The 14,554-nt window shown below is 43.9% G+C and overlaps 1 protein-coding gene across 2 annotated transcripts in view; it reads right to left on the bottom strand.

Moving 5' to 3' along the window:
- The window catches only part of LOC309630244 (CD302 antigen), a 131,086-nt gene extending 118,008 nt beyond the window's left edge, over window positions 1-13,078 (bottom strand). For both annotated transcript variants that reach the window (XM_082395227.1, XM_082395224.1), the window contains exons 1-3: window positions 12,894-13,078; window positions 7,172-7,543; window positions 1,614-1,784 (exon numbers count right to left, since the gene is read on the bottom strand). In XM_082395227.1, the coding sequence (XP_082251353.1) occupies window positions 1,614-1,784; window positions 7,172-7,543; window positions 12,894-12,987 (637 nt within the window). In that variant the 5' untranslated portion in view covers window positions 12,988-13,078. The remainder of the gene's footprint in view (window positions 1-1,613; window positions 1,785-7,171; window positions 7,544-12,893) is intronic.
- Window positions 13,079-14,554: the final 1,476 nt, after the last annotated feature.

The raw sequence follows: 14,554 nt of genomic DNA, 5'->3' as shown, positions 1-14,554 counted from the left end.
CACACAAATATGGTCTGACCCAGACAGGCTATTTCGTCAATCAAGGTCTGCTGCTCCTCACCTGAGAAGTGAGGGTTTGCTCGGGATAACCTCTAAGCTCCCTTTCACAATCCCTAAAGTTTCTGATCCAGACTACAGTAAGATTTAAATGAAATTGGTGTCCGGTTGACCAAACCCTGCTTGTTATCAATTATAGCTGAAGTAAATAATGGCTTTTTATCTTTCAGTAGGTTCTAAGTGTTGAAGAGCCTGTGCCTCTACCTAGAAAAGTAATTCTCAAAGTGTGGTCCCCAGACCAGCATCATCTGGGAACTCACTAAACTGCAAATTTTGGGGCCCCATTCCAAATCCATCAAATTACAATTTCTGGACCAGGGCCCCAGAAATCTGTATTTTAACAAACTCTCCAAGTGATTCTGTTGTAACCTGAAGTTTGAGAACCATTGGCTCGATATAATTTCTTCAAGTTGCTTAGGACTCTGCATTTTGAAGCTCAGCTTCCCTTAAGGAGAGCTGAGCTCTGGTGGTGGTATTACTAATACCACCAGATTGACTACTGAATAAGGCAGGATAGTACAGTTGTTTGAGGCAAGGACTTCAGAGCCAGATATCCTGGGTTTGAATCCTAGCTCTGAAATTTATTAGCTATGTGACCTTAGGCAAATGATTTAACTCCCCTGTGCCTCACGTTGCTCATCTGTAAAATGGGGATAAATAATGGTACCTACTTTATAGAACTGTGTGAGGATTAAATGAGTTAAGAAAGGTTGAATGCTTAGAATAGTACCTGACACTTGGCAGGGCCAAGTAATAACTGTTACTACTATAAGTAATAACTATTACTACTTAGGCCTAGAGCTTTTTCCTTTCTATTTACTGTAGATTCTTTTAACTTATTGCCCATTAAAAAATATTTCTTAGGCACCTATCACATGTCAGGTACCATGGTCCCCTGTAATTCTCACCAGATTATCGAGAAAATATGTCTCAGTTATATACCGGATAGTGACGCAGCTGCTGCTTTGGTCCCTCTTTCTAAAGAACAATGAATATTTTAGCACACTCTGAAGAGTTTGCGTCAAGTAAGAAGCAATTAGAAAAAATGCTTTGACCAACGTACAGGTACAGCAGAGGGAACAACGTCACCAATTCTGAGAGGGATAGGGATATCTGTCTCTTGTTCGCTGCTCTTTACTCAGGCCATAAACACATTTAAGTCTCCATCATCTGAAAAGAAGCTTCCTCAGTCCACTATCACCCAGCTTCTTTGAACACTAGTTTTTTGGAAACTGCTCTATTGAAGGCCAACAGCAATTTCCTGACTGCTCCTGCCTGGTCCATTTCCCCTTCCTAAGGTATCTGTGGGTATAGAACACTTCCTCATCCTTTGTCTTCCATCACAACACCCTGTCTTGGTTTTCTTCCTGGCCTACTTCTGAAAGTAAGTTCTTAGCTACACATGACTTCTCTCTCTTTCCTCAAATATATATCCCTTCTCTAGGATATTTGTTGCCGTCATTTTTGAGTCACGATGGACTCTTGCTTCTCCCTTTTGCCTCATAGGAATGGTATCCTTTCCTTTCCACATATAAAGTTTACCAGCCCATACATACCTGGTTGTAAGCAGATGCCCCACTTTTGATCATATCCATAATCTAAGGTGGTTGCACACCATGGCCCACCGCGATCTCCATCATGAATGCACTCATGATGCCAGGTCCCATTAACTAAGAATGGAAATTCACAAGGTCTCCCATAGGAGTTCCCATCTCTAGTATAGATCTCTGTGGGTTGGGGAGAAAGTAGAGGAAAGAAGAGTTAAAAACTGGATAATCAGCTTTAGTTAACTAATTTCTAAAACCGTTTTGAAAGAAAGATTATGTTTTCACATGTATGAGAATATAGTATCCGGGTAGGCTGCACAGTGTGGAGATTCAGAGCATGGATGCTGGCGCCCCCACTGATCAACCATGCGGCTGTGGGCAAGCTCTCCAACCTCTATCAGTCTCAGTTTCTGCATTTGCAGATTAGGAATAATGATACGGGGCTCACAGGGTTGTTCATGAGATTCTATGAGATGATCCATGTAAAGGTTTTACAAAAACTTAACTGTTTAACTGTGATGCGATGAAGAGCTAAAAGATTCCAGCTTTACCAAGTAAGGATCAACTGACTACTGCGGGTAGCAGAGTACTTCACCAGAAGGGGTGCCCCGCTTGAGATTAAACTTACACTCGATTTTCTTTAGTAAGAGTGAGGCTAGAAAAATACCTTGGAATCACTGAGGCTGGTTGTGGACTTTGAAACTAACTGTGCAGTTACAGAGACGCACAAATAGCCCCGTTGTTTACAGTCTGGTGGTAGAACTGAGGCTGTGCGTTTTGAGGAAGGAGGAGGAAGGGCTGCTGACTCTCTCAGCAGTCTCTTGGAGAGGGCAGGACATGGTAATCCAGGTTACGAAGAAGAACCAGCTTCAGCTTCAGGCAGTCATGGAACCAGCTGGTGACCAGCAAGGTAGCAGAACTAGCTTTTCCTTTTAACAATTTCCTCTGGTACACAGAGAGGAACTGAAAAATTATTCTAACCTCAAATATGTCTGGAAATGCTAGAGGAAGTGCTAAATACTTATGGTGATAACAGTTCTTTTGGAGAGGTGTCTTATAGAACAGCTAGCCCTGTGACTATTTCGCTCACTTTTTTCCATAGCCTTAATTTGTTTAAAACCGTGGTTGTTACCAGATCAAATGACGACTATTAGGTAAAGCATAGTAATCAGATCTTAGCATCATCTACCAGGCTGTTAGGGTCCCTCAAAATGTCTCATAGATTTGCTTGAAAGTGTGCCTAAGATAGAATTTGATTCCATATCCTTTATTATTCTCAAATGTTCATTTAACTTAAGTGTGAGACTTAATTTAACCGTTTAGAATGTATTAAGCAGCAGTACAGCAAAAGGAAGAGTAATCTAGATGCTTTTACTTGCAAACAATCTTTTAAGGAACATTGGTTTTGTTTTCCTCTGACATATAAATGGTTTTGAACAGTGTACTTTTGTTAAAGAGTAATTTGACCTTATATTTTATAAGGATTCTGCTTATTAGCATGTTTTGTTTTTAACCATACCAAAACTCCCAATAGCTCATGACCGATTTCTCTTCCCAAATTACAGCACTTAAAAGGAGAGTCCCTGAGCACAATGACTATTATTTGTAGAACCATCAGGGTTTTTTTGTAAAGCCTTGTGTTTCTGTAATACAAAGTACTTTCTTTCCCATAAGCCCACAAGATCAGTAGGGCAAGTATTAAACTTGTTTGTGAAATCCCCATTTCTGCAGAGTTAAGTGAAACATTCATCCAGCTCTGACAGGGATGAGAACTGACTCTCTGATTAGAGTCCTTGACATATAAGGACAACTTGTGACATCAATGGCTGCTTTCTCAGGTTCCAAGTTAGTGTCATAGCTCAAAGCTGGGCTTCAATTAAAACACTCTCCTATTCACAATATGTTTTGAAGAATGATAACATGGAACAACCACCACGAGAGCAGCAGCTAAATTATGCTAACTACTCACTAAGAGTTTTTTTTTAATAGATCTTTATTGGAGTATAATTGCTTCACAATACTGTGTTAGTTTTATTCTTACACATTGTTCGATGCTACTGGACCTCTTAAGCCCCAAGCGTCTCCCCAGAGACACAGGCTTTCTTGAGAAGACTCTTCTCTGAATGTATGAATTTATGGTGATGGCGGCCTGAAAACAACAGATTATTCTACAATAGGCACAAATTTGAGATGAGATGCTTATATGGAAAACTAACTTTTTTCTTTTATTTCTGGCCGCACGGCGCTGCATGCGGGATCTAGTTCCCCGACCAGGGATCGATCCCGGGCCCCCTGCATTGGGAGCACGGAGTCTTAACCACTGGACTGCCAGGGAAGTCCTGGAAAACTAACATTAATCTCTTTGGTAACACAAGAAAAAATAGTTTCAATGTTTAAAGAGCTTGGCGGACTTCTGAGTTGCTCAGAATTTAGACACTTCTACAGCCACCCCTCCACTCAAAGTCTACTTCCTCTGCATGATTCACCAAACACTCAAAACTTGAAGAGTGCTAGTGAGGTCAAGATATCTTAATGATATAAATGCATACCTGGATGCTAGTCAAGAGCAATTTATTCATAAAATTTATACAGCTAAAATTTTTCTCTGAGAGAAACATGGCTCACTCAGGATGGGGGCTGGGGAGAGAGGTAACCCAGGACACAATGACAGATAAATGTTCTTATATCAGAGGTAAAAAAAGAAATTATACAGCAAAAGCCAAGGGAGAAATAAAGAAGCTAAATTTGGGGAACACAGTGCTGGCTTTGAGTCTTAGCTTTGCTGTAACAAGCTGGGTTACCTTGAACGTCACTTTGTTGAACTCAGGTATCTTATCTTTCTTATTCTGTACAATTAGGCAAGAAGGAGGGGTCAGGGACCAATATGAGGAGTCTGAGAGAGCAGTCCTAGGGGAAGTCCCTAACTTAAGACAGCAGTCTCCAACCCAAGAACAGGAAGGGACTACATAAATTTAAAAGAGTAGAATTGCCAGGACTTAATATTTGATTAAATTTGAATGGTGGGAGAAGAAAGCAGGGCAACTCTAGAGTGACTTGTAGATTTCTGACACATGCAACTTCGATGGTACAAGTCACCTGGAGAGGAATGAAGAAGAGGCACGTTTGGCCCTGGCCTCTGTGCATGTTAAAACTTGAGGTATATGTTGATAAGTCAGGACTACATGCATCTTTTCTTAGAAATTTTTAAGTTTCTTATCTGGAAATTTAGTGTTCCAAATACTGTATTTGCTAAGGTCAAGAAACACTCTATGCCTATGGGCTCTTGCTGGTGAGCGCTGTTTAGCTTTCTCTGGGTGACACCCTAGGTGGGTTCTTCTTGTTTTTTTTAAAATTAATTAATTAGTTAATTTTATTTTTCTCTGCGTTGGGTCATTGTTGCTGCGCACGGGTTTCCTCTAGTTGTGGCGAGCGGGGGCTACTCTTCATTGCTGTGTACGGGCTTCTCATTGCAGTGGCTTCTCTTGTTGTTCTCATGGGCTCTAGGCGTGTGGGCTCAGTAGTTGTGGTGCACAGGCTTAGTTGCTCCGCGGCATGTGGGATCTTCCTGGACCAGGGCTCGAACCCATGTCCCCTGTATTGGCAGGCAGATTCTTAACCACTGTGCCACCAGGGAAGTCCCCTAGGTGGGTTCTTAATCTTTTTTGTGCTACTGATCACTTTGGCAGCCGTGTGAAGCACACGAGCCCCCTTCTCAGAAGAATATTATAAATGCATAAAATAAAACACATAGGATTACAAAGAAAACCAGTTACGTTGAAATAAAGGCATTTTGAGGACTGAGGGAATTTATAATTACAACTATGTCCCTCAAAAGAATTAGGAGCAGGAGACAGAAAGAGCCCTGCCAAGAAAATTATCTTTTCTAATCCTTGAACAAATACAAGGAAACAAGTCAAATCCGGTTCAAAAGGCAATTTGTTTGGTTCCATGTTTTCTCTTAGCTGCCAAGTTAGAGAAAGGCTTTTATAGCACAAAATTTAAGCTTGCCATTAAGTGGTATCCAGAAAGCAGTTGCTCTTTAAGGTTAGGAGGAAGTGGCTAGCAGAAGCAGACTTTTCAACTACTTAAGGGTTGAGGACTGAAGAAAAGGAAAATCCCATCTCTGATTCTCTACTATTTCCCGTAACAGCAGAACCTGACATCTCAGAAGCTGCTGCATCTTCACTAGGAAACAGAAAGAGGTTCCCCTAGGAGAAAAAATTGTGCAGAGACAAGAAGAATGGGAGGCCAAATTTAGCTTAAGAGAAGAGGAAAATCTCTGTAAAGCTATGTAAATGAACAAAGAAGAGCACAGATAATAGTTAAGACTTAGATAATTCAATATATATATATATATATATATGCACCAACATTTGATGTAAGTTAGAGCAACATAATGAAAAAAGATTTGCTTGGGTAATTTACATTTAGAGGTTTAAAAAATGAATCTACTCTTTCTTTTTAAACTCAGAAATTTGTTATAACTGAGTCTCTAGACTCAAAACAAAGTTCATGATCAGCTCCCCCAAAGGCAACAAAGACAGTTTCAGACTTACGATGGTTTGATTTACGATTTTCCGACTTTGTGATGGTGCGAAAGCGATACTCATTCCATGGAAGCCGTACTTTGAATTTGGTCTTTCCCTGGGCTATCAGTACATGGTACAATCCTCTCTCGTGGATTGCAGCCACAGATCCCAGTCAGCCACACGGTCGTGAAGGTAAACAACTGACACACACCATTCTGTTTTTCACTTTCAGTACAGTATTCAATAAACTACATGAGGTATTCAACACTTTATTATAAAATAAGCTTTGTGGTAGATGATCTTTCCCAACTATAAGCTAATGTAAGTGTTCTGAGCACATTTAAGGTAGGCCAGGCTATGATGTTCAGTAGAAGTGTACTAAATGCATTTTTGACTTATGATATTTTCAACTTATGATGGGTTTATAGGGACATAACCCCATTGTAAGTGGAGGAAGAGCTGTATTCATATACTTATATTTGGAAGCAAGTGAGGAAAAAGTCCACTCTTAAAATGTTGAATCATAAATACAAACACCCAAGTGTGATAGCCACGCCAAAAATAAAAGTAAAGCCCGCAAGACTCTGAAAGTTTTTCCATTACATCCAAATCTGCAGACGAGAAAAAATTCATTTCCTTTTTTTTTCCTTTCTCTTTCTTCTCTTTTAAGTTAGAATAGGTTCAACTTTACTAGATCATTTGACTTTTATCCTGTGTAGAGGACTTCCTGTTACTCTAACATTTCCTTTTCTCTGGAGTTCAGGATGTAATCATAGGAAGTACATATGCTCAGGCATCGGAGAGATTTCGAATCCCAGGGTGCCATAGAACGGCTGCAAGACCTCTGACAAGGCACCTAACCTCTCCTAGCCTTACCTGTTAAAGGGAGCAAATGGCATTGACCTCGGTGTCTGGAACTAAACACCAGCTCACTCCCCTCACAAGTGCATGACTCTCCTTGTGGTCAGTGGTACATGTTCAAGGCCACTTTCACCAAATACAGCAGCAAGTGAGTCAAAGTGCCTCTCCGGTACTCACCATGGTAAGGCTGGGCACAGAGGTTTTCCTCTGAGCCTCCTTTTTTCCAGACATCAGATGAATTGGTACTGGCTATGGCGTGTCCACCCTTCAGAGTCAACCTGTACTGGGCAGCTCCGTACAGAGAATGGTGCTCACATTTCCACCACAGCATGGCATTGGCGTCACAGCTGAACATCCTCAAGGAATCCGTGGGTTTGGTAATGTCTAGGCCAAGGCACTTCTGGGATTGCAGATGAAAGAGTCGATGCTGGGACACCCACTTCCACAACATGTCCTTGGTTTCATCGCAGTCCTTTGCTACTATCCAGTCATTCAGTGGCGTGATGCACTTGCCTGTGTTTTCATTAACGATGGTGAATGAATCATTACCTGAGACAAGACAGGCAGAAAAGACATTTCAGGATTCTGAATTATGTGGTTGATGTGCCTTGGCCCCTGTTTGCTAAGGAGAGTCTGGGCACCCCTGGACTGTTAACACCTTCCAAGCTGTATAAACTGTAATGTTCTACACAAGGTCGGAGGACAGTGAGAGCCAGAGAGGCAGTTCAGTGTTGTGTAACAGCATGGGCTCTGGAGCCAGTCTGCCTGGGTTTATAGCTTGCCTCTATCACTTATCGGCCATGTGATCAGGACGTTATTTACCTGCTGTGCCTCAGCTTCCTCCTTTGTAAAACAGTACTTCATAGGGTAGATGTGAGGATAAAATGAGCTCATACACACAAAGCACTTAGAATAGTATGCATATTTGTCAGAGCCATTCAGTGAACTATTTCCTCCCCCTATTTAATAAGATGAAGAAGCTCCTTAGTTTTCATCTTCTTTAGATAAGTGACCTGTAGTCAATGAAAAATATCCTGAGCTTATCCAGGACTGCAATTCTGTCTTGCTTACACTTTGGCTACTACAGCAGGGTAAATTATTATATGACATTAATGTGTCTGAGAGGAAATAGGGTAGAAGTAGAAGAGTGGGAATAAAAGGATGAGAGGAAATGGAGGCCTGGGTTCTGACGGTAGGGGGACCTATGACAAGCTCCACTGTTGTACCTCCAGGAAGGTGACAGGATGCCCCTGGGGAGGGGATGTGGGGACTGACCACCTGGATCACCCAGGAAGGTCAAACCTGAGATCCAGAAATCACCTGAGCCACAGGATTCAAGACCCAGTAGGTTTGGACAATGGGAAGCTCAGAAGTAATCAGTGTGAGCTGAGGGCAAAGGGAGGGATCTCCCTGAATGCTTCCCTGGCAGTTTTGCATGAGCTGGGGAAGACCTCAGTAGTGACAGAAACTGAATTTCTGTTAATCTGGTAGAATGGGACCTCAGAACAAAATTTAATTTTATTTTATGAAAATAAAGTAGTGCACTGCTACTTGCACACCGGAGTTTGTGGAGCAAGGGTCACATCTGTTACAGCAAATGACAACTGAACAATTTGGTCAGTGCTTTTACAAAGAAACATTTTTTGAAGGTATAGCACAGAACCTCACGTTGGTGAGCTGAAATAGTTTAGACAAATGTAAGCAATCTTTGTCAATGAACTGAAGGGTTCAGCAGAAAGAGCTGTAAGATTTTAGTTCCCAAAAGGCACTTTCATTTTGATACCAGCTTCACATTCAGTGGTCTTACTAACACTAAACACCTTTTCTAATAATAATTCACAGGCTTGCAGAATTAAAAATTCTCACACTAAGGCCTTGAGGGGAAATTTCACCATGCAAGTAACAACTATAAAATTAAGTCCAATTCCAGTTTGAACTTTGGACGGAATTTTTGTTTGTTTTAAATAGCAGTAGCAGCACCAAGAGAAACAACAGGAACAACAAGAACAAAATGCTTTAAAACTTTATTTCTGCTTTCAAATCGGTATTTTAAAATACTGCCTAGGGTTGCAGCTAGATCTGTTTGGATAGCAGCTTCCATCCCTCACTCTTCTTTGATATCACTCTGCCAGTCTCTATTTTATGGGCACAATTTGGAAGGATAGTTAACAAAAAAAAGGAAAATGTACTATTTTAGAAGATTATAAGACAGTGATGTACCTCTTTCCCAACCTATTCCCTCTCACCTCTCCTGTGTTCCAAAGTATCAGGAATTACGGCAGAAAAAAAAGAAGTCTGCTTCTGCAGGAGAGTGGGCGGTGGCCACCCCTGCTGGAACCTTCCCCTCTCTTGCCTTATAATCTCCCTGCACTTTATAATCTTTCCTGGGCACTTTGCTCTGTGCCCTTTGACCCCAGCTTTGCCTACCTTTGCAATCTGGAGTTCTAGATTTTCCAAGTTGCCTTTGCAGAATCCAATGGATTAGCTACAGCTCTTAGAATAGTGGAAAGAGCAGTGGAATAAGGAGTTAGGGGTCCTAGACTGAAGACTTACCTCTGCTATTGGTTAGCTGGGAGACCTTGGGGAAGTCAATTAATCTCCCCAGGGTCTTCTACTCTCCAAATGTAAGATGAAAGCAGTGGATATAAGAAATCTAAGTCACTTCCAGTACTAACATCCTATGCTTCTACTAACTGAGTTCTTCCAGCCTTGTAGGCTTTACAGGTCTGTGCTAAGTTCATTGCATATTGTTCTTAAACAGATGTCCACAACTTTATTATGTCATGCTAGTAGAATTTTAGGTCATTTGAATTCCATCTGTATTGGGCATGTGCACTTAAGTGACAGTGCTGCTTTATACATTCTCTTTGGAAGAGAAAAAAATTTAACCTTTCCCATTTACTGTATGTTTAACTTTTAGGATACCCATGGACTTAACAAGCTTGTAGGGCCTCTGAAAGACTACAGGAGAGGTGTGGAGTAGCTACATTGAAGAGGAATTGCCAAGCTTCTTACCTAATCGCAAACATCTATGATTATAGATACTTGCCTCATTCTAAATCTGTCTTTTAACCAAGTATGTAATATCAATGCTTGACACCTATAGTGATCACTTAGCAAATACATTAACTATTGATATGATTTAAGGAAACTTATTAGCCTTCAGACATGATGTATGTGTAAGCAGTCATACATAATACATAACCTAGGGAGAGTCTTGTACTCATGATGTTTTCCCCTATCTTTCTTTACCCTTAAGAAGAAGCTGTTCAGTCTGCCCCAGTCTTGTGACCCTATTGGGAGGGTAGGTTGAAGAGTGGGAAGAAGGACTAAGAAAGTATGAAAATAATTTATTTAGAAAATTTGTTAAATAAGGGTCTATGACATATATCAGAAATGTATTACACTTTGAAAAGGTGATTGCAGAGCAATTTATAAAACAGATTCTTTATTGATAGCCTTATATTGCATCTTGTTCACTTTATACTGGCCCTAAATGGAATTTTAATATTTACCTACAAATACAATATTGGGACAAGTCTAAAAGACAGAAGTTGATGAAAAGAAGCCTCAACACCTCTAGCAGCACTTTTTAATGTTTCGTTTTATATAAACATTTTACTGGTGTTTGAGAGGAAATTGCTACATAGCATTATCATAATTGAAAGTGAATTTTTAGACCATCACAGGAAAACTATTTCTTATTGTCTGATTGTGAAGTAACTCCTTTGTTACAAGCCCTAAACCAAAGAGTTCTGCACATTCCAAAGAGAAGCTGGACCTCAGCATTTTGTAACCACAGACAAATGGAGAAGAGATGGCTTGGGAAGGCAAGAAGGATGAAGACTGCAGCTTTTTTAGTTTCAGGGGAACTTCCACAGCCCACACTGTTAAGCATTTTGTGGATTTGCTACCATGTGTGCACAGAGTGTACACTAGGAGAGACTCAGAAGTCTGGATTTGCCAGTTCAAAAACAGGTCCTCCCACGTGCAGCAGCGGAGACCCAACTCAGCCAAAAATAAATAAATAAAGCCAAAACAAACAAACAAACAAACAAAAAACAGGTCCTGAAGTGACAGCTCTGGGTCCACATCAGTGTACTAGCAGTCAGAAAGTCATGGGGTTCAGACTGGGTGGTGTGGGCTGGTGAGAACCTCAGAAGTCCCTGAAGAATTAGTTTACTTCAAGCTGTTGGTTCTCCAAGGAGACAAAAAAAGTTAACTAAGCAATTGGCATTTCCCCAAGGACACAGAGGTACTCCTACAGCATCTGAGCAATGGAGACCACCTGTGCAAACCTAGCTGCGTACATGTGATGAAGTGCACGCCGTCACCAGCATCATGAAGCTGGCATACTGCCAACAAGCTACCCAAATGGCTAGGGTTTCAAAATTCCAGCGCTTCCCTTAATAGGACCACAAGTCTGGTCTGATGGTGTGTGTAAGCTGATCAGAGCAGCTGCTCAAGGTGGGGAAGGATGCAGGAAAACAAATACCTGCGAGGACCTAGTGCAGGAAGAACGGCGTTAAGCTGGTGCTCTTTGCTTTGGGTTGATGAGAAAGGCCAGAGATTGTAGAGACTGCAAAAATTAAGGAAGTCTTGAGTTCTATGGGGGAGACAAAACAGATAAGACTAAAGCAAATGTAGATGGAAACCGAGAGTTTAGTGATTGAAAGTCTAGTGTGCTTTGACTATAGTTAGTCGCTGCAGTGAAAATTTTCTCCCTGGGTTATGGCGCAGGCAGAATAGAATTCTCACGGCAATAAAGGCCTTTTGGTAGTTTCCAACATGGAGGATCAAAGTACACAGAAGTGTGAGTCAGAACAGGGTCAACTAAAAAGTTCTTGATGTAGATAAGATGATGCCACTCATACTCTGAACAAACTATAACTCATGTAGTAACGTAGTTTAGCTGCAAAGAAAGTAAATGCCACAAGCAAACTGAAGCTTTTCAAAAACTCCCTCGACCATCTTTTACTTCCTCATCTAGACAAGATGACGGAAGTGGTAGGTGGGGACGGCTCACTGATTGCCTATTAAGCAGCCAGACTAAGAAACAAAATCCTCAGCACACCTTTGGCCAAGGCAAAAAGAGAAAGTAAAAGCAAACTCCGGGTGCTGCGAAGGGGCTGGTGCGGCAAGCACTGCCCAGAGCATCAGCGAAGGGTGTCTGATCCTGGTCCTGCTTCTGAAGTGACAGGCAGGAGGTCTCCGGGCAAGCAACCTGAGCTCCACCGCGGGACCACCGGCCTCTGGGGTGGGGCATGGGGCGGTGGTCCGGAGCTGATAAGCCAAGTAGAAGAAACGGTCGCTGCTCGAGGCACTGGGGGAGGGCATCACAACAGAGTCACGGCCATAGCCACTGCAGGAGACACGGCTTTTTGATGTGCACCATAAGCGCAGTGAAGTCAGGGAATCGTTACTCATTCTGGCGCTGTGGGTGGAAAGCTCCTCTTGACACTGAGTGGCCAAGGTGACCAAGGGACGAAGGAGGGGCGAGATGGGCGAGATGGGCGGGATGGGGCTTGGTTGGGGGGATTGGTGTTGAGGAGCCCTATACTCTAGGGAAGCAAGATTTTAGAGGAGAGAGGACGAGGCAGGAGCGGGAGCCTCGTTCTGAAAAGGCTCTGGGTACCTCCCCTACGGTGGACTCCTCGCCCTCATCACGAGAAAAGCCCTGCGCTCCCACGCCCCACCCCGCCCTCCTCCCGGACCCCGGGGGGTAATGGAGCTGCTTCTCCCCGGACCTCCCTTCGGCTCACTTGTCCGGCTCCAGCCCCGAGCAAAGCAGAGGTGACGTGACCCCGGGGCGCAGCCCTAACCCGAACCGAGGAAAGTCAGTCGGCCTGGCAACGTCGAGGTCCCTAGCCGGCCGGCGAGCGGACGCGCCCGCGGTTACCTGAGCGACCAGAGGGCTCCACCAGACCGAAGCACGGGAGGAGCAGCACCAGCAGCTCCGCCGCACGGAGAGGGTTGGCCCAGCGCGTCCTCATCCTGAGCCGGCTCGGGCGGGTCAGTCGAATCCTCGGGGGCACTCGGCACCCTGCCCTCCCGGTGCGCGCAGTCAGCCCCGCCAGCGCCTTGGCCCCTGGCTTTCCCGGGCGCCCCAGACCCGCCCCCGCCGCCCTCGGCCAATCGGATCAGCACGTCCTTGGTCCCAGGGCGTGGGGGGGGGCGGTGCGGATACAGGGCGGGAAGACGAGGCGTAAGGAGCTCTGCGCACCTGCGAAGGGCGGCCCCGCGAGGGGGCGGGTGGTGAGCGCCAGGCCAGAGGGCAGAGCGCCGCCCAGACTAACGGATGAGGGGGTCCTGCGCCCCGCCGCTTCTTCAGTACAGTTGAGGAGACGCGGCCCTTGCTGGGACTTGGCACCGCCCTGGTGGGTGGTCATTTTAGGACCTTGCTTTCTGCCTAGCGCACCTCAGTCAGGCATGACTTCTTCGTTTTGCACGGTTGGCCTGGGAAGGCACCCACATCCCCTCGTACCCCGAAGAGGGAAATGTGCGCCCATCCTGTTACAGCTGCGGTCGAGCCAAAGAATTCAGTCGTCCTTGGCAACGTCTTGCGTATTTTGATAGTGCAAACAAAGGTGAGATAATGGCACAATGAGGTTCGACCCACAGTTGTTAAAGAATTAAAAGCAAGAGCTATTCGAGTGACACTATAATACTTCCAAGGATGATTAGACTTTATAACCATTTGGCTTTTGCAAGTAAGCTCTTTTCTTAATAATTAAACAGCAACCATAGTAATCCAGTAGAAATGTGGAAGTCTGCATCCAGAACTGGTAATTGTGAGAGTAGAATTTATCCTCAGCCTGTGGGAACCGCCATCATTATAAATAGGGCGATCTGAGTCACCTGGATATGAATGTCCTATACTTTTAAACCCGTATTTACTGAGCACATGTTGTGTGCCGGGGATGGCCTCCCTCCCTCCCTACAGGGTGAATTCTTCCAGGAGGAGGTGAATAGGAAGTTTACCTTTTCTGATGCCAACCACCAAGGCTTGGATGATGGCTCCCAAAGCTCCCTTGGCCCTGTTCTCTCCCCAGGCCCCTGCCTTTCGGTTCAGTGTATATATTGAGCACCTGTCAGCACAGGAACTGGGCACTTCCCAGGATGAGATCAAAGGATGACCCCCTGCCCTCTCCAGCTTACTGAGTACTGGGGGAGAGTGAGGCACACACAGTAACTCAGGGCAGAATGAATGGGGAGACTCCACAAAGCTTCCAGGAAGGCAACACCTCAACTGGGCCTTGAAGAATGGGTAATGGGTAGGCATTTGACCAGGCACAGCTGGTGGGAGGAAAATACTGACAGAACAGAGGCAGGAAAAGGCAAAGCAGTGTCAGAAGACAGTCAAGAGTCCAGTGTGGCCGCCCTGCAGGGTGCAGGTGCATATTGAAAGAAGCTGTCATGCAGGCCTAAGTGGAAATGACAGCAAAAAGGTGAGATGTGGCTATTTTGTGAAATGCCTTGAACATGATATTAAAGACTTTGACTTAATTCTGTAGGGAATGGGCAGTGGCAAGTTCTGGGTAAGACAATCTGCTGCTGCTC

This window comes from Balaenoptera borealis, assembly GCF_965194805.1.
Source record: "Balaenoptera borealis genome assembly, chromosome: 6".
NCBI lineage: Eukaryota > Metazoa > Chordata > Mammalia > Artiodactyla > Balaenopteridae > Balaenoptera > Balaenoptera borealis.
This window is presented reverse-complemented; position numbering and strand designations above follow the sequence as displayed.